Here is a 20,858-nt window from a genome sequence, read left to right as displayed (position 1 = left end):
AACCTGCACAACACTGGGTAAGCTCAAAAGGTTGTCTCTCTCTCATCAACAGATGTGTCAAGTAAAAGATATTACCTCCCCCACCTTATCTCTCCAGTATCCTCGGACTGACACAGCTACTGCATACACGCTATTTCTGACAGAAATATCTTTAGAACAGGACTGTCAATCAATGTCACATCAATCACACCTATATATAATGAATGAAGTCAACAAGAACATAAAAAATTAAGGGTTTGGTATTCAACTGAGGTCAGTGGGGTCAGCATGTGACTGGGATGGGGACAACTGAGAGTCATTGAGGGAAAGGTGTCAAGGAGATGGGTTTCCACAGGAGTCAGTGAGGGCAGCTTTTCAGTAATGGAGACCATCTAGGTAACCCGAGAAAGACACAGTGAGAGAGGCGGGGAGAAAAATATGATCGCTTCCATGCCCATGCGGTCAGCAGACTTGGGTTGTGTTGGGGAAAATGGTAAGTGATTGACCTGATCCCAACCCAACTGATCGGAATTCTCGTCTCTTGCAAACCGGCCCAGGAGGGTCTATTCAGTGTTGTTCAAGGCATAAGGGCGAGATTTTTAAAGGTATAAAGGGGGCCCAGTGGAATGTCCAAAAGCGCCTAGGTGCCTTTGTATTCAATGGGTTTAGGCACTCGGGTGCATTTGGAAATCCCATTAAGTGCCTAAATACCTTTAAAAATCTGGCACTAATTCTCTGAACCCCCCTGATGCTGCCTACGCACATCTGGGCATCAGTCTAATGTGCTGCTCAGTCCCCCCACACATAACAAGCGATCCTCTCCCCGTTTTTCTGACGTGACTGGCAAATTTGGGAGAAGATCATTCTAGCCGAGATGTTGGTCCCAGGTCCCTCACTTACGCCATACATTCCCATGTTCCTGTTGAGCTGGAATGTTGAAATTCTTGGACACTGATTGTCCATTGGCTGCTGTGTGCAAAAGGGGACCGAATTTGAACTTTGACCTTTCAGGCAGTGCTCACCAAAAGGTAATCTGGATCTTCAGCCTTGCTCGTAGCTCAAGTATGTTAAAGAGGGCGTGAGGGACTTGGCATGACCATGCCTGCTTGTTCTAACCACTACACCTCACTCCTCTCCTAGACCTGGCATACAACCCACAAGTCTCCATCTCTGACCCCTGGAGCAGACTGATCTCTCAGTGCCAGGAGCAGCACCCAGGAGTCCTGGGATTTCTGCTGCTTTGGAGGACAGACAAACACCCAGTTCATCCCCAGTGTCCCGACTATCCTCTTTGTGTCAGCCCCAGACAACTCTGCAAAGTTTACAAGCCTGTTGAGTTTGGATGGCCAGAAATAAACATGAACTAAATGAAACACTCCAGGAACTTATTAAGGATTCTCCTTGTGGCACAATCTCCAGACCTCTGGGGAAGCAACTTCTCAATCAGGCCCCATAAAGCTCAAAGGGATTTCAGGGAATCTTTGAGCCCAGCACCTGGGCAGATATTATACATGGAAAAGATTTCTGAGGATGTGCCATTTTTGGAACCATGCTCACTTCCCCTGTCACTCAAGAGAGCAATGAACATCTCTGAGATGTGACTTCCCCTGGCCATCCTCAGTCATTTGGAGGCAGCTGGCTCTGAAAGCAGAAAGCAGACTTTTATTGCAGAAAAGCTTCAATGTACTACTAGCTCTAGACTTTGTGATAGCAGGTGGTGGAGGTGGGAAGACAGCTTTTCTGATATTGACTTGGATTTTTAGAGGAACCTAAGTGAGTCAGAAAGAGAACTGTGAACGGAGCCTATCTGAGACCTTCCATGAGACTATCTCCATCTGACCAAGCTTCTCCTGTGGCTTCTCCTATGGCTCTATGCTGCTCTGATGTGAAAGACATTTTCTCTGAGGCAGGTTGGAGCAGGGAAGTGAAAACTGGGAAAAGCCCAGGGAAGTGCCCTGATCTGTGGATAAAACCTGAGTGCGATTCCTTGCATTTAACTTCCTTATTCTCCTTTGAAACTCCCAGACGGGGAGGAGATGTGAGTTTTCCAGGGTGCCAGAAAGATGTCTGCAGTAGGGCAGAATTTCTGTGACAGAACTGTAGCCATCCTCCCACTTTCCTCATGGAAACAGAGCACGGTCCTTTAAGGATGAGATTTTTAGGGCTGGGTGACATTCTTGTGCGGGGGGCTGGGGAGAGGGAAATCCTGCTGAAGAATGAGCTGCCCTCAAAATCCAAATTACAGATAGGAAAATCTCTTCTTTCATTTTGTTACCAAAAAATTTAATTGGAAGTTTTATTTCTTACTCTTTCAAATGCAAAAAGAGTGAGAGAAAGGGTCCCCCCGCCTGCCCCTTGCCATGCACACAACATTTTCTCACATCTTTTTAGACCCTCCCCTTTTATTTTTTGCTTTGGAAAAGGTGAGGTAAAGTAAAAAGTTAGGGAAAATTGGTTGAGGGGACATTAAAAGTAGCACAGCCAAGCAGAGAGAGCACTGGACTGGAACGCAGAACATCTCTGTTATATTCCCAGCTCTACCGATAGTCTGCAAGTGACACAGTTTAACTCACGTCCCCGCTGCACCTCAGTTTCCCATCTGTTGGATAGGATTAACAATAGTGACCTCCTCTGTAAGCTGCTTTGAGATCCATGGATGAACCCCACTATAGAGGGCTAAGTGTCATTAAAGGGACAAATATTTTTCGTTTCCCAAAAAAGGAGCCAAAATTTGAAAATTTGAAATTTGAAAGAAAAAAATGTTTACAATTGAAATGAAAATATTGGGGAAAATGAAATTTTCATAGAATCATAGAAATGTGGGTCTGGAAGAGACCTCAAGAGGTCATCAAGTCCAGCCCCCTGCGCTGAGGCAGGACCAAGTGAACCTAGCCCATCCCTGACAGGTGTTTGCCCAACCTGTTGTTAAAAACCTTCAGTGATGGGGATCCCACCACCTCCCCTGGAAGCCTGTTCCAGCACTTAACTACCCTAAGAGCTAGAAAGGTTTTGCTAATATCTAACCTAAATCTCCCTTGCTGCAGAATAAATCCATTGTTTCTTGTCCTCCCATCAGTGGACATGAAGAACAATTGATCCCTGTCCTCTGTATAACAGCCTTTAACAAATTGGAACACTGCTCTTAGGTCCCCCTCAGTCTTCTTTTCTCAAGACTAAACATGTCCTGTATTCAGGGCCGGCTCTAGGCACCAGCAAAACAAGCTGGTGCTTGGGGCGGCACATTTTTAGGGGCGGCATGGCCGGCGCCAGAATGCCGCCCCTAAAAATGTGCCCTGGCCGCCCTAGCTCACCTCCGCTGCTGCCGCCGCTCGCGCACCACGGCGCGCGAAACAGCTGATTCATGCGCCGCTGCTCCCCCTCCCTCCCAGGCTCTCAAACCTGGGAGGGAGGGGGAGATCCCGAGCGGCTGCGGCGCGCGAAACAGCTGATTCGCGCGCCACTGCTCCCCCTCCCTCCCAGGCTTGAGAGCCTGGGGGGGAGGAGGCAGGGCTGGGGATTTGGGGAAGGGGTGGAGTTGAGGCGGGGCCGGGGGGTGGGGTAAGAAAAAAATGGGGGGGGCGGCCAAAATTGATTTTGCTTGGGGCGGCAAAAATCCTAGAGCCGGCCCTGCCTGTATTTTTGACCTTTCCTCATAGGTCAGGTTTTCTAAACCTTTTATCTTTTTTGATGCTCTCCCCTGACTCTCTCCAGTTGGTCCGTGTCTTTCCTAAATTGTGGCACCCAGAACTGGATACAACACTCCAGCTGAAGCCTCACCACTGTTGAGCTGAGAGGGACAGTTACCTCCTGTGTCTTATGTACACGCCAGTATGATATTAGCCTTTTTCACAACTTCATCATGTTGAATAATATGCATTTTGTGATCCACTCTGACCCCTCTATCCTTTTCAGCAAATATGTCCTCTTTGCCAGTCATACAGCACCAAGCTAGCTCAGTTAGTAGAGCATGGGACTCTTAATCCCAGGGTTGTGGGTTTATGCCCCACGTTGGGTACAGAGAATTTTTGATTTAGTTGGTATTGGTCCTGCTTTGAGCAGGAGGTTGGACTAGATGACCTCCTGAAGTCTCTTCCAACCCTGAGATTCTATAATTCTATGCCCCATTTTGTAGCCGTGGATTTGATTTTTCCTTCCCAACTGAAATACTTTGCACCTATTTTATTTTAATTTCATTTAATTGATTTTGGACCAATTCTCATGTTTCTCTAGGTCATTATGAATTCTAATCCAGTCCTCCAAAGGGTTTTCGACCAGTTCTAGAGATGTGCAAAAATGTTAATGGGAGTTCGGCATACATAATTCCACGGTAGCTTGGAATATTTCACTCTAGATGCACACTTGGAAACATTTATGTGTTTACACTTTTGAAATGCGGGTGTTTAAAGTTCAGCACCAGAATCCATGGGCACCATAATACAGCAACATCATTTTTCAGAGATGTTGAGCACACCTTATTCCTAGTAAAGTCAATCAGACTTAATTCCTTCTCTTTTTGTAGTCACTAGAAGGGGTGAAAGACCATCATTATGATAAGGTGGGATACACATGTTAGGACCTCTGATATCAAGGCCATGAATCGGGCGTCGGAGCCCCTGAAACAGTGTGTCTAAAATTTTCCATTGCAACCCCCTCCCATCTTGTGAGGGTCTAGCTGGGATCCCCCTCCCATTTAGCATCTGTGACCCCCACAATGAGAACCCCTGGACACAGAGAATCTCTGCCTATGCACACTCCCTGCAAATCCATATTCTTCCCCACCCTGAACCTAGGCCCTGTCAGGAATCTGTGGACCATCAGAGGTGTGCCCCATCAGGGCTGCAGGAAGAAGAATGGAGACTGTGGTTAGCAGAGGGCTTGTCTGCATGTGTAGACCACTCCTCTACACTCCCTATGACCCCAGGAGTGGAGAAGACCGCTGGTGGAGCTCACAGGTTCTGCTGAAGCAGATTTACTCACAACCAGTGCTGAGGATACAGTGTGGAATTTAGCAAACAAAGGAAATTACCAGGCAAGTGTTTTTATCAAGGTGGAGTTAATGTTCATATAATGTCAGTAATGCAGTAGGATCACATCATAATTATTATCATCACTGTTCCCTCTGCAGGTTAATAAATGGAGAAGAACCTCAGCACCACAGTGACAGAATTTGTTCTCTTGGGCCTCACTCAGAGTCCTGAGCTGCAGTGATTCCTCTTTGTGGTTTTCCTCATCTACATGACCACCTGGCTGGGAAACTTCACCATCATCATGGTGGTTGGGTCATGGTGGTTGGGTCACTTCCCCCCTTCCCTGTCTGATATAGGGAATATATACAGAATGCTGGGAGCCCTATTTATCCCCTACCTCTGTGAGGTGCTTATCAAAGCTCCCCAGGTTTGGTGCCCAGACTTTGTACAGAACCTGTCCAAGAGGAGAGACACAGGAAAGGGGAGGGGGAACCACAACAGGGGGGATAAGCACTTTCTGGGCATGGGGTGCTGCCACTTTAGACCCCTAAATCCCAGAATCAGACCCCCGTGGGATTCACAAAATCCTCTAGCAGCTGCTGGCTAACCCTGTAAGTACCTAAAATCACTCAGCACCTATGTTTTTTGCAGTAAAACTTCCCTACCAGTCAGGGGTGCTGGAACAAATTTTATTGTGGGGGTGCTGAGAGCCATTGAACCAAACTGTAAACCCTGTATACAATGGACTCCACTTCAAGCGAGGCAGCCCCCCACCCCAGCACCCCTAGTTCCAGCACCTCTGCTACCAGTCTATGTTTCAGGCTCTGGTCATGTGCATTGCTGTCTCCCTCTAGGTACCTGCATGCCTAAACCCCAGAGATAAGTATCCCTCTGCCTAGCTCACCAGCAGAGCCTGATCCAGCAAGTGCGCTCAGAGCTCGCCTATTGGATCAGGTCCTGTGCTGGAGCTCAGACAAGACAGCTGCGCAGAGAAGGCCTCACTCTCATGACTTTTAGCCCAGTGCTTAGGGTTCTCCCTTGCGATGTGGGAGGCTTCCAGCTCAAGTTCCCCCTCTGCCTGAGGACAAGATCTGCTATTTCTCAGGTGACTGCCCTAGTCAAATCCCTTCTTCAGAACACATAAGAACGGCCATATGGGGTCAGACCAAAGGTAGCTCATCTAGCCCAGTATCCTGTCTTCCGACAGTGTCCAATGCCAGGTGCCCCAGAGGGAATGAACAGAACAGATAATCATCAAGTGGTCCATCTCCTGTTGCCCGTTCCCAGCTTCTGGCAAACAGGCTAGGGACACCATCCCTGTCCATCCTGGCTAATAGTCATTGATGGACCTATCCTCCATGAATTTATCTAGTTCTTTTTTGAACCCTGTTATAGTCTTGGCCTTCACAACATCCTCTGGCAAAGAGTTCCACAGGTTGACTGTGCATTGTGTGGAGAAATACTTCCTTTTGTTTGTTTTAAACCTGCTGCCTATTAATTTCATTTGATGATCCCTAGTTCTTGTGCTATGAGAAGGAATAACTAACACTTCATTATTTACTTTCTCCGCACCAGTCATGATTTTATAGACCTCTATCTTCTCCCTCAGGGAGTGGGGATGACTTGAATAGGAGGTGTTCCTCATCCCAGGTGAGGATAGATTAAAAGTTACAAGGGAGGTGGTCCTCCTCAGAAGAGGCTCCTAACTCCAGGAATTTAGCCCGGTTTCCAGCCTAATGGGGGAGATGTGACTTTACGCCATAATCCCTGCCCTCCTTGGGAGTTGCTCTGAGGCTTAGAGGACAAGTTTGGATATATAGGGGGTAATAATATAAACATTGGGTTTTTTTCCGCATAGTGCCTAGAAACTCCAAACAGGATCAAGGCCACATTGTGTTAAGCTCTCTTACAAACATATAGTAAGAGAAAATACCTGCAACTACACTAACACCACCATTCTGTGGCGAATAACAATAATATATGGAGATATTAATAATAGCAATTAACAGACCTGTCTGAGAAATATTCCTCCTTTCCTTCCCCCACCCCAGCATTGATGACAATTTAAAATATTACAGATCTTTATTTTTTCCCAGGGGAAACAAACAAAACAAACCAACCCAGGTTTTAACTGCAACTGAAACCCTGATATCTGAAAAAATTCTATTTTTAGTTGACAAAAACAATTTTTTTCAGAGTTTTGGTTTTTAGAAAAAAACCTAAATGTTGTAGATGAAAATGTCTAAAACCTATTTTCAATAGAAAAAAAATGTTTAACTGGAATTTGTTACCATGTAACTGTTAAGTCATTGTTTGCTTTATCACGTATATTCACAATTCTGTTACCGACAGTAGCCATTTTGTTGCCAAAGTTGCTGTAGACTGTTAGAAACAGAAAGAAATGCACTGTGCTCTTGATTCTCATGAAGATTTTTTTAATTGTATTCGTTCTTGATCTTTCTCCCTCATCTAAACCAAAACCCCTTTTAAACTGAGAACACCTACTTTAATTTTACATGTTTCAAACATAAGACTGACCCACTAACGAAGAGGTTACATATTTGGTTTCCTACATGAGAACACCCTATTCATTAATCGCTTGATGGCATTCTTCATCTCGGTGTTTCTCAGCGTGTAGATCATGGGGTTGAGCATTGGGGTGATGACCATGTAGAGAGCAGATACTGCTTTGTCCATGGAAAATTTCCGGAAGGGTCGAGCGTATATGAAGATACAGGGCATGAAATGGATGCTCACCACCACAACCTGGGCTCCGCAGGTGGACAGGGCTTTGTGCTTCCCTTCTGGGACATGGGTCCTTATCTTGACCAAGATGACTGTGTATGACACAATCAGGATGATGAAGATGATGATGGTGAGGAGCCCACTGTTGGAGACCATCAGCAACTCCACCATGTAGGTGTCTGTGCAAGCCAATTTGATCATCTGAGGAACATCACAGTAGAAATTGTCCAGTGTATTGGGTCCACAGAAAGGCAGTTGGATTGTCAGTGCAACCTGGACAATGGAATGGACAAAGCCACCTAACCATGCCCCGACCACCAGCCCTACACACACACCCCTGTTCATGATACTGAGGTAGTGCAAAGGTTTATGGATAGCCACATACCGATCAAGTGCCATCACCATGAGGAAGAAAACCACGGCGCCCCCGGTGAAGTGGAAAAAAAAACATCTGTGACATGCAACCACCAAACGTGATTGTCTCTTGCTTGGACAGGAGGTCCCACAGCATCTTGGGCACTGTGACCGAGGACTCGCTCAGGTCAATGAATGCCAAGTTTCCCAGCAGGAAGTACATAGGGGTGTGGAGCTGGTGGTCAGTGATCACGGTGATGATGATGGTGAGGTTTCCCAGCCAGGTCATCATGTAGACTATGAAGAAGACTACAAAGAGGAATCTCTGCAGTGCCAGACTCTGGGTTAGACCCACAAGAAGAAATTCTCTTACTCTACTGGTGAGGTTCTGCTGTTCCATTGATTAAACTTAAAATGTGCCTGCAAAGGTGACACTAGTATTAATTATTATTCACAGGTTCATATATTTTAAGGCCAGAAGATAATTTAGTCTGACCTCCTGTATAACACAGGCCAGAGGATTCATCCAGATATCCCTGCATTGAGCCCAATAACTTGTGTTTGACTAAAGCATTTTCCAGAAGGGCATCCAGTCTTGATCTGAAGACATCAAGAACTGGACAATCTACCACTTCACTTGGTACTTTGCACCAAATGGTTAATCACTTGTTACAAATGTGTGCCTTAGTTTTAATTCAAATTTGTCCGGCCTCAGCTTCTGGCCATTGGTTCTTTTTCTGCCTTTCTCCACGAGAGAAGGTAAAGGTATTGTTTTACTATAATCATCACCTCTCAATCTTCTTTTTCATAAGCTAAACAGATTGAACTCTTTAAACCTTACACAGTCATGCATTATCTCCATCTCTCATTTCCCCCCCTCTTTTCTGCAGCATCTCCAAATTTTAAGTATTTTTTGTTTAAAATATGGATACCGGACCTGGATGCAGTAGTCCGGTATTGGTCTCACCAACCCTGTGCACAGAGGTAAAATTACCTCCCAGCTCCTCCTCTGAAGTGTTCCCACATTTACAAATCAGAAAATTTCAGAATTTACATTCCATGCAAAATTTTGAAACTTCAATTTTTTTGTTGCTGTTTAACATGAAAAGAAATATTGGAATATAAGAATTTCCCTCAGCTCTAATTAGCACTGTTCCCATCTTCTGGAGTTTCCCCAGAATTCCAAGATTTATTAAAGTTTAACATGAGCAAGACTAGACAGTAATTCAACAACCACAAGTCATACAAATATATCATCCTGTTTCTTTCCAAGTAGGGAACAGAAATATTTATTGAACACTACTGCATTCCAGCATCATATTAATGATTTTATTATGTCCATGTAGTAATGGGCCTATATCATTACTAGGATTTCTTTTGTTTTTAGCATACTTTAAAAACATCCTTCTTCTTGTCCTTAGCCCTGCCAGCCATGGATTTTCCCCATATTAATAATAATAAATGGAGATATCCCATCTCCTAGAGCTGGAAGGGACCTTGAAAGGTCATCGAGTCCAGCCCCCTGCCTTCACTAGCAGGACCAAGTACTGATTTTGCCCCAGATCCCTAAGTGGCCCTCTCAAGGATTGAACTCACAACCCTGGGTTTAGTAGGCCAATGCTCAAACCACTGAGCTATCCCTCCCCCATATGTCTTTAGCTTCCCTTACCAATTTTCTACACTTGACTGCTATTTATTTTCCCCCTTTTTTCCATTTTGTTACATATTGCTTTTCTTTAAATTCTTCCTAATTTCTGCCTTCGCTTTGCTATTGAACCAAAATTGGCTTTTAGCCAAATATGTCCTTTTTCTTGACTGCAGAATCATGGCTTTTGGACCATCTAATAAACTCTTCTTTAAGAATTCTCAATTTCCTGTCTCAATTTTTCTTCCAAATCAATTTTGTCCATAATTTTCCTCAGCTTTGGGAAATTAGTTCTTTTGAAGTACCAAGTATATCTATTACTGGTTGGGACTGTCCTTTTTTTTTGCCCATAATGGATGTTATCAGGTCATGATTACTGGTCTGTAGGAAGTTAGTGATTAATTCATCTTTATTTGTCATAATGAGGTCCAATATAGTGTTACCTTGTGTTGGGTGCAATACCTTTGGGTTAGAAAATCATCATCTATAATTTTTTAGAAACTCGAATGATGTTTACTACTGGCTGCATGAGACCTTCAGTATGTGTGTCCCAAACTTAGCTCCTCCATTACAACATATTTATTTCCACACATGGGAGACCGGTATTTAAGGAGAAACTCATCCTGGTCTCTCATTTGATTAAGTGGTCTCTAACAATATCCCCCCTCCTGAGCGTTGTTAGTTAGAACACTGGCCCATATGCATTCCAGACTGTTTTAAGTCAGGAATCCATAAACATTAAAACATTAAAACAGTTCTGAATTATCAATAACGCTAAAACAGGTACTGGTGTCTTTAATGTGGAGTGACAGGCCCATCAGTCCCCCCACCACACCCCTTTTTATTCACTCTTTCCTTCCTGAGCAGGTGATAACCAATGATTTTAACATCCCAATCAGTTATCAAAAATGTCAACTGTATCAAATCTCTTCTCATCGGTGAGAATTTCCCTTCCCTCTTGCTTGTTACCTAGCATTGGTATATGGCAACTGAAAAAAAAAATCTCTTCACATCCTTCAGCACCTGGGTTCCATTTGTTCACAACACACTGAGTTTGAGTTTGTCCCACATTTGCCTCCTTAGCTCCCTTCCCAGCCATTCTTAATTTAATGCCATCTCGACTTGTCCAACTAGTCTCCAACTGAGATGATTAGAGAGACTGGCAAGGGCTTGCATGGCTGAAGGAGGTAGTGTCACCGCTTGAATTCCAGGGATATTCAGATAATTTAGGTGGAGATTTTGAAAGGAGCCTAAGGGAATATCAATGCTCAGCCACTGCTGCAAGTCATCTAGGATAGCAAGCCTTAGACATCTAATTCCATTAGGCCCTATTGAAACCCCCAGCGAAAGCCTGCACCCAGATCTGCTTAGGCCTGGTTGTAATTGCAGTGTAATTACATTGTAATGTGGAGATAGGCTTATTTGCTCAAGATTGGACCCCAAGTCATTTTCTAGTAGAGACTCTAGTGTTTAATTCTAGGCACCCATATTTGGAAATGTCATGTTCATAAAGACTGCCATGTTAGAAAGTAAGGAAGAAAGAAAAACAGACTATTTATCACAATAAAAGTTCAAGGCCAGACGGAGAGATTCCTAAATGAATTTTATAGTGAAAAAGAATTTCTCTGTTCCCTTTGAAAGTTATACTGGTTTAATTAAACCCATAGAGCAAAGAGCAACCTAAATAACAACTAGTCAGGAACTTTTGTTTCAGTTCAGAGTCATATTCTAAGCCTGACTTGTAAGATCAATGAAGATTTTGTTTTAACGAATTCAGTGTCTTCTTCCATCATATGAGGTAGGTCATCCAGATACAATCAGTTAAACGCACGGAGACATAGAGACTCAGATAGAAATTCATGGACAGGAATGGATGAGAAAGCAAGCAAGCAAGCAAGAAGCCCTTTCTGATGAACTCACAATGGGGATATCAGCAGAACGTGGCTCCGTCCACTTTGACCTGCAGCAGAGTTGAAGTCTTTGAGGGATGAGTGGCCCACGTTGGCTGGAAAGCTGGGTTCAGTAGGGAATAGTTACATGATGGGACCAGACAGTCATGGCAATATTCAGTCCCTTGACTTCTCCCCTCCTAACTCCAACCCTGACAGTCCTTGTTCTCCCTACCTACCCTTGCACTAGCCCCGGTCCATACAAACGCAGTTACGGGCTAGCCTAGGTGTTGAAGGTAAGGGTCTACGTCATTCATATCCACATCTCCCCCAGCTCAGAAGAATCTAACCTTCCCTTTAGCATCCCCACTCGGACCTTCTCCTTAGTCTTCGACTCAGCCTGCGTCTACCCTTGCAGCTGTACATAGAGCACAGGCATTACACATATCGCTACTGGCTGCAGTGAATGGCAGGCTGCATCCACACCTGTCACTGGGGTATGAAGCCACATGCCACAGGGAAAGGCTCTAACCTTCCCTTCAGCATCCCCACTTGGACCTTCGCCTTAGTCTTCGACTCAACCTGTGTCTACCCTTGCGGCTGTACATAGAGCACAGGCATTACACATATCGCTACTGGCTGCAGTGAACAGCAGGCTGCATCCGCACCTGTCACTGTGGTATGAAGCCACATGCCACAGGGAAAGGCTCTGGAAGCAGGGAAGCAGTGGCATGCTAGACTGATAAAAACAGCAATGCAGACATGGGATGCACTGGTTGGACATGTAGAAAGCTGTGCAGGGTACGTACCCTAGGGTTTAGGCATGTAGGGCACTTTATTCACCTAAGCCATGCCTCACCGTCTACCCTGCTGACTATACCCATGCTAGCTGGGCACGGAGTGTCTGTCTGCTACACACCGCTGTAAGTGTAGACGTACACTCTGAGAACCATCCCACTCCATGGGTCTGCAGCCCTTGTCAAGACTTGGGAAGCCACCACCCATTCAACCCATCCTACTAGAAGCAATTGTTAAAATCAAACGTGTGATGGGGTACACAGAGAGTGGCTGGGATTTTCACAGGGGTCTAATTGCTGTAGGTGTCCAACGCCCATTGACTTTCAAATAGGTTAGTCATCTAACTCCCCTAGGCTCCTTTCAAAATCCCAGCTGATATTTGTTTCCTTTAGAAAAGGAAACTGTCTACCGGTGCTAAGGATTATCCCCCCTAACCGGATCTCTCTTTCCTTACCAGCGGATTCTCTGTGCATATCCCCCCAACCATATCCAGCCACCAGAGGATTCCTTGAACATCTCAGAGCTGTGTGTGGTTCCCCATAACAGGCAAGGGAACTAGGTCAGATACAAAGAGGAGGCTTCCCTAGAAATCATACCCTTTTATCATTCATACCCTCCCATTGACACTAGAGCTGGGGTCAAAACCATTCGGAAATCCACCTGAGGAATACTCGGTGTGATCAAGAAAGCTGCTGCTTTGGAGGGCTGAGGATTAATTATCTGGAGATTTAGTCTCAAGTAAAATCATTAAAATGTTGGTGGAATCTTCAATCGTATTGTTTATTTACAGACAGACAAACACAACAGACTTTGGGTGTCCTCACAGATGACCCCTTGACCTGGAGGATGTTGAAGACACCACAGAGGAATACTGGGTGTTTTACTGTCCTCTAAAGAGGAGGCAATCCCAGGACTCCTGGGTTCCAGTCCTGGGGAATAAGCTGATCCTGGTCATAGAGCAGGAGTAAGGACTTCTGAGTTCTTCACTCAGTTCAAGGAGGGGAGTGTAGTCCAGGGGTTAGAGCAGGCGGCCTTGCAGTCAGAACTCCTGGATTTCATTCCCAGCTAGGAGGAGGAGTGCGGTCTAGTGGCTAGCCCTGGTGGGGTCTGGGAGTCAGGACTCCTGGGTTCTGGCCTGAGCTCTAGGAGGGGGATACTTCCTAGTAATTAGAACAAAGCACGGGGAGTGAGGTTTCCGGGACTCTGTTCCTGACTCTGGGAAGTGAATGTCTCTTGTAGTTATGGCTGAGATTTTTTAAGATGTCTAAGAGATTTGGACTCCCAATTCCAGGTGTCTATATCCCTTAGGCAGCTTTGAAAAGCTCAGCCTAAAGCTCGAGGATGTGAGTCAAGTTAGCAGGGCTATATCCCCTGCTCTCGCACTGAGTCTGTGTGTGGTTTTGGTACATCTATGGCACCTATTACCATCACATCTAAGCATCATGCCATGGTTACTGGATTTATCTTCATGACATCCCTGTGAGGCAGGGCCGGGGCATTCTCCCTGTTCCACAGAAGGGGGTTTAGAGAGACTAAGGGCCAGACACTTAAAGTTATTTAGGCACCTAGGGAGATTTTCAAAAGCACCTGGGTGACTAACTCACATTTATTTCTATTGAACATCTCAAAATACCTTCAAAAATTTGGCTCTAGCTGACTTGTCCATGGTCAGACAGGAAATCTTTTGGAGAACAGGGAATTGAATCTAGGGCTCCAAAGTCACAGACAAATGCCCTAAACACTGGACCATCTCAAACCATTGCTTATTTCTCCAATGAGTCCTGATAACACGAATGAGGTCTATGAACCAGAGTAAGAGACAGGGCCTGCCCTGAACATCTTGCAATCCAAATACGCAAGGCAGATCAAGGGGGAGGGGACACAATGCAGTATAATTAAAAAGTCTTTAAAGCCATGACAAGATGTACAAGGGTAGAAAGAGACAAAAGGTAGAAAAAGTCCCCTCAGGAAGGCCATCAGAGGTGGATATGACTCACTCGGGACACGGTCCTAGGGGTTTGATCCTCTATGTCAGGGATGGACAAACTTTTTGGCCCAAGGGACATATCTCGTTATGGAAATTGTATGGCGGGCCATGAATGCTCATGGTTCCTGGCCAATGGGAGCTGCTGGGCCAGCGCTTGGGGCTGGGGCAGTGTGCGGAACCCCCTGGCTGCCCCTACGCATAGGAGTCGGCGGGGGGTCATGCTGTTACTTCCGGGAGCCACGTGGAGACACAGCACATGTGGAGCAGGGCAAGCCCTGGACCCCGCTCCCCATCGGGAGCTCAAGGGCTAGATTAAAACATCTGAATGTCCAGATGCGGCCCCTGGGCCGTAGTTTGCCCACCCCTGCTCTATGTCCTTTTATCACACAGGATACATTGTTTGCCCAAGGTCACAAATGAAGTCAGTAGCTGAGTCAGAGGAAAAGCTATATCTTCTTGTTTCTAGCCTAGTTTCCTACCCACTGGACCATGCTGTGGAGGTTATCTGAGATCATCAGAGTATAGCCTCCCCCATAAAATGGCTGTAGATATCGAAGACCTTTTGGTGACCTCTGATGAAAATGTCAACGTTCAAATCTGGACTATCCACCACACCCAAGAAGTGTGTCCCACAAATTGCAATGTCCTCTCTGAAAAGGTTTTTTCTTATCAGTGAAAGACAGAACACGTTGATAATCATATCAAAGAGATCTTGATCTTCTGGCTAATCTCAAACAACTCAGAAACTGCAGAAATGAGAATCCTATTTGTGAATAGAATAGAATAGAAAAAGATCCACTTCTCAAAGGGACCTGAAGGAGTTAAAAATGAGGATGGGACAAAAAGAATTTAGCAACACCATTTTTCGACAGAAATTTGGGTTTTTGCCTTTTTTCGGAAAAGTGTCTGGTCCACGCCCCCAAAGCTGCAGACTTTAACCAAAAACTGCTCAGCAGGTCACCTATCTCCAGCACCCAGACACCCAGTTCCCAATGAGATCCAAACCCCAATAAATCCGTTTTACTCTGCCTAAAGCTTATACAGGGTGAACTCATAAATTGTCCCCCCCCCCATAACACTGATAGAGAGATATGCACAGCTGTTTGCTCCCCCAGGTATTAATCACTTACTCTGGGTCAATTAATAAACAAAAGTGATTTTATTAAATATAAAAAGTAGGATTGAAGTGGTTTCAAGTAATAACAGAGAGAACAAAGTAAGTTACCAAGCAAACAAAAACAAAACACACAAGTCTAAGCCTAATACATTAAGAAACTGAATACAGGTAAATCTCACCCGTAGAGATGTTCCAATAAGCTTCTTTCACAAACTACACTCCTTCCTAGTCTGGGCCCAATCCTTTCTCCTGGTACAGACCTTGTTAGTTCCAGCAGGCATCTTAGGTGAAAAGCAGGGGATTCCACATGACTGGGACCCCTTTGTTCTCTTCCACCCCCTTTTATAGCTTTGGCACAAGGCAGAGACTCATTTGTCTCTCTCTGGGTTCCACCCCTCCTTCCAAATGGAAAAGCATGAGGTTTAAGATGGATTCCAGTATCATGTGACAGGGTCACATGTCCTGTGAGATCCCTTGACTCCATTTTTCCAAGGCTGGTCCGCAGGTACCCAGGAAGGTTTGCAAGTAAACAGAGCCATTTACAGGTGATTGCTTCTGAAGCACTCTTAATGGCTTCCACTTAACATGTTTACATCAGTAATAAAAGTTTATATCTTATTCTCCTAACTCCAGATATAGAAATAATATATGCAAACAAATGAGATGAACACACTCAGTAGATCATAAGCTTTGTTATGACACCTTACAAGAGACCTTTTGCAAAAAGCATACTCCATTTGCATTATATTCACACTCATAAGCATATTTCCATAAACATATGGAGTGCAACGTCACAACCACCCTCACCTCCATCTGCATACCCTGGGTGTGTGTTCAGAAGAGTATCAGGAGGCCTGGGGCATAGATTATGCTCAGTTAAAAATACTGGACCTCATTGTTGCGGGACCCCATGTATTATGCATGTGCTGTGTACGCTGGCAAGTAGAACGCTTCTTTGGCCAGGTCTACACTAACCCCCCCACTTCGGACTAAGGTACGCAAATTCAGCTACGTTAATAACGTAGCTGAATTCGAAGTACCTTAGTCCGAAGTTACCGCGGTCCAGACGCGGCAGGAAGGCTCCCCCGTCGATGCTGCGTACTCCGCTCGCCGAGCTGGAGTACCAGCGTCGAAGGCGAGCACTTCCGGGATCGATCCGGGGCACTTCCGGGATCGATCCGGGATCGATTTATCGCGTCTTAACCAGACGCGATAAATCGAACTCAGAAAGCCGATTGCTTACATCCGGACCCGGATGTAAGTGAAGACGTACCCATAGTCAATTCCAATGGGAGAATTAGAGAGACGATGCTTCCCAGCCCAAGTATCACTGCAGAGGACTGAGAGTCAAGACTCTAGAGATCTATTGCAAATGTATTCTAGTGGTTAGAGAAGTGGAGACTGATGCCGAGCACTGTTTTCCTGGCTGTCCCACACCCTCCTGGTATAACCTTGAGCAAACCCTTTCAGCACACTGTCCCTCAATTTCCCCATCTGTAAAAAGAGGCAATGCTATTTCCCTGATTTCTAGTATTAATGATGAGTTCATGGACTGCAGGATCTATCTATCTAGCTAGCTAGCTAAACAGTTTCTCCCCTCATTCATCATCACCAAGAAAAAAAATCTTTAGGCCCAAGTAGACCTGTCCCCTTCACACCCTTCTCTCAGTGATCCCTGTGCAGCCCCCTCCCCTTCAAACCCTGCCCTCAGTGACCCCTGTGCAGCCCCCTCTCCCCTTCACACCCTACCACCAGTGACCCCTGTGCAGTCTTTTAAGCTTCCAATTTTTTGGAATGGACCAGGCATGGCTGCTGTCTTTGGGCCGCTGGGGACACTTTTGGGGTGTAGATATCATATCCCCTCCTGAAAAGTTTGACCACGTGACCCACTGCCCTGTCCCAAGGTCCTGTGATGACCCTTGGTCCCCCTCATTGCTTCAGCCCAACCTTGCCCCAAATCTCACCCAAAAGGGTGGCCTTGTCTTTTACTTCATCGGTCACCTAATAAGGTCCTGTAGAGCGCTGTGAACAACCCAATAGTAGCTATTTCTCTTTCTTTAACAGCAGGAGACATACACAGATCTATGCCAATACAATAAACTCCACACACATTTGCCTGCCTCAGTTTCCTCACCTATCACTATCATTCTTTTGGCCGGGCTTAGGGGTCTCTGGGGCTATCCTCGATCCTGATGCAGCTGTGCATGGCTACACTTCTGAAACAAGGAGACTTCACCCTTCCAGCTCATGGTCTCTAACCTTGGTTGGACAGTCCATTGTCCCTCTGTAGCCTGCCACAGGAGTAAAGCAAGGGCCCACAGGCCTCAAGCCTATAGGACAATTAGCTTACCAGAACTAAGGCCTAGGTATAAAAGGATGATGCACGTAGTTGCTACGTACATTGTATTTAACTGATAATTTGACCTTAAGTTATAATATCACAGTAAACAAGAGGGGTACCTGATGGGAAAAAGCAAAGCAAGGAACTCATAGTCTCATGGACTTTAAGGTCAGAAGGGACCATTGTGTATCCTTTATATTTTAGGGGATGTTTAAAAGGATGTTGAGCTTAACCGAAACTTACATGTACTAGTTGCAGATGTACCATGGCCACTAATTGACATAAACGCTAATGACTATAACATAAGTGACTGACTGACCTACTGAAGATAAGAACTCCAATATTGTTGAGAGGTGGAAGTGAGTTGAAGGAGGAAAAGAACCCATCATTAAGATGTATAAAAGATGTTGGGCTTTGGCGTAACACCCTAACAAAGGTCAGACCCAGCCTGAATGCAGTGTGATAAGTGGAATGCGTTGGCCTGATGACCCCACAGACGGCTTCACCTATTCTGGGGCTTAAAGGATGCTGTGAGTATAGAACTGCTATCCATTTTGTATTGGCTCTACCTCCTTTGCTGTGTTACACTGTCTGTGATCTTGGTTGTTTTGCTAATACATTTTATACTTCTGGGAGAACAGGATGTGACTTGTTTCTTGGGCTTTCCTCAAGAGCCTCATTCTATTGATAATTCTATTGCAGTGCCTGATTTGGAGGCAGAACCTATCAAACCACTGTGTAGTGTATCAAAATAAATATCTCCCCTGATCAGTCGGGGTACACCTCTAATGCCCAAAACTTCCCGTGTGTCTCCTTCAGTGTGAGCCTTTTTAGACCCTCCTGTTTTGCCCCCTTTGCCTCTGTGTTCTACTGTTAGTAACTTTCCATCTCCAAACCCTCAGCCCCAGCGAGGCCATGGAACCAATCTGCTTTGCCTTGAGTAGGCTGTCACTGGCTTCTAACAACACGTCATTGTCCATGGTAATGCAGACACTTGACACATCCCCGTCAGCCCATGCTGGACTTTCCATTTCCACAGAGGAATTCAGAAACATGGCAGTTTTAATAGTGACAATTTCAAAACGTCAACCATCATTCGTAAGTTGTAAACACAGATCCCCCAAACCATCCCACCATGCAGCTTTCACAGTCCAACCTCAGTGACCCCTCTGCGGCCCCAACTCCTTCACATCCTTCACACACTGTGCAATACCATTCCTTCATGATCTGCTCTCAGGTACTCCTGTGCACTCGTGCAGACCTCAGCGGTTTGCACAGGGGTCACTGGCGATGGTGAGAATTTAGCTCATAATGTTGCTGATGATAGCCCAGCCAACAATAACACCCATGATCCCTGGTGGAAGACACTCACTGAACCACAGTATGTTAGCCTAGCTAAGGACATGTTCACTTCAAATATGTTGATTTATACCCGCTGTGGATCTTTCCCATTCACTTCCACAGAGCTCCACAAATTAACACCAGCCGAGTATTTTCCATATTAACTTCAATGGAGCAAAGTTTTTTTTACTCCAGCTGGGGATTGGGCCCCAATGACTACAATGGAAGTACATCACTTCCTGTGGAATTGGCTCATTGACTCCAATGGAGCAAGGCCGATTTATACCAACTGAGGCTCTTTCCCATTAGTGTTAGTGAAGCTGCACTGATTTGCACTAACATGTCCCACTGACTCATGTCCTGGGTCTATAATTCATTCGCTAGCATGCTGTTTTCATGAGGGTTCAGTATCTGATCTCATAAGAACATAAGAACATAAGAACATAAGAAAGGCCGTACTGGGTCAGACCAAAGGTCCATCTAGCCCAGTATCTGTCTACCGACAGTGGCCAATGCCAGGTGCCCCAGAGGGAGTGAACCTAACAGGCAATGATCAAGTGATCTCTCTCCTGCCATCCATCTCCATCCTCTGACGAACAGAGGCTAGGGACACCATTCTTACCCATCCTGGCTAATAGCCATTTATGGACTTAGCCACCATGAATTTATCCAGTCCCCTTTTAAACATTGTTATAGTCCTAGCCTTCACAACCTCCTCAGGTAAGGAGTTCCACAAGTTGACTGTGCGCTGCGTGAAGAAGAACTTCCTTTTATTTGTTTTAAACCTGCTGCCTATTAATTTCTTTTGGTGACCCCTAGTTCTTGTATTATGGGAATAAGTAAATAACTTTTCCTTATCCACTTTCTCAACATCACTCATGATTTTATATACCTCTATCATGTCCCCCCTTAGTCTTCTCTTTTCCAAACTGAAGAGTCCTAGCCTCTTTAATCTTTCCTCATATGGGACCCTCTCTAAACCCTTAATCATTTTAGTTGCTCTTTTCTGAACCTTTTCTAGTGCTAGAATATCTTTTTTGAGGTGAGGAGACCACATCTGTACACAGTATTCGAGATGTGGGCGAACCATGGATTTATATAAGGGCAATAATATATTCTCAGTCTTATTCTCTATCCCCTTTTTAATGATTCCTAACATCCTGTTTGCTTTTTTGACCGCCTCTGCACACTGCGTGGACATCTTTAGAGAACTATCCACGATGACACCAATATCTTTTTCCTGACTCGTTGTAGCTAAATTAGCCCCCATCATGTTGTATGTATAGTTGGGGTTATTTTTTCCAATGTGCATTACTTTACATTTATCCACATTAAATTTCATTTGCCATTTTGTTGCCCAATCACTTAGTTTTGTGAGATCTTTTTGAAGTTCTTTGCAATCTGCTTTGGTCTTAACTATCTTGAGTAGTTTAGTATCATCTGCAAACTTTGCCACCTCACTGTTTACCCCTTTCTCCAGATCATTTATGAATAAATTGAATAGGATAGGTCCTAGGACTGACCCTTGGGGAACACCACTAGTTACCCCTCTCCATTCTGAGAATTTACCATTAATTCCTACCCTTTGTTCCCTGTCCTTTAACCAGTTCTCAATCTCCTTGGGTGCAGGGTTGCAACCCTCCAGGATTGGCCTGGAGTCTCCAGGAATTAAAGATTAATATTTAATTAAGGATT

The 20,858-nt window shown here is 45.0% G+C and overlaps 2 protein-coding genes across 2 annotated transcripts in view; one reads left to right on the top strand and one right to left on the bottom strand.

Annotated features, from left to right (window-relative positions):
• Nucleotides 1–20,858, top strand: part of LOC135886051 (cytosolic phospholipase A2 gamma-like) — a 979,292-nt gene that overhangs the window by 605,005 nt on the left and 353,429 nt on the right.
• On the bottom strand, nucleotides 7,500–8,445 carry LOC135886866 (olfactory receptor 4D1-like). Its single transcript, XM_065414655.1, is given in 2 exon segments — nucleotides 7,500–8,136; nucleotides 8,138–8,445. Coding segments are annotated over 2 exon segments (945 nt in total).

This window comes from Emys orbicularis, chromosome 12 (genome assembly GCF_028017835.1).
Source record: "Emys orbicularis isolate rEmyOrb1 chromosome 12, rEmyOrb1.hap1, whole genome shotgun sequence".
NCBI classification, from domain to species: domain Eukaryota; kingdom Metazoa; phylum Chordata; order Testudines; family Emydidae; genus Emys; species Emys orbicularis.
The sequence above is the reverse complement of the archived record's forward strand: the minus strand, read 5'-3'. Positions and strand labels throughout refer to the sequence as shown.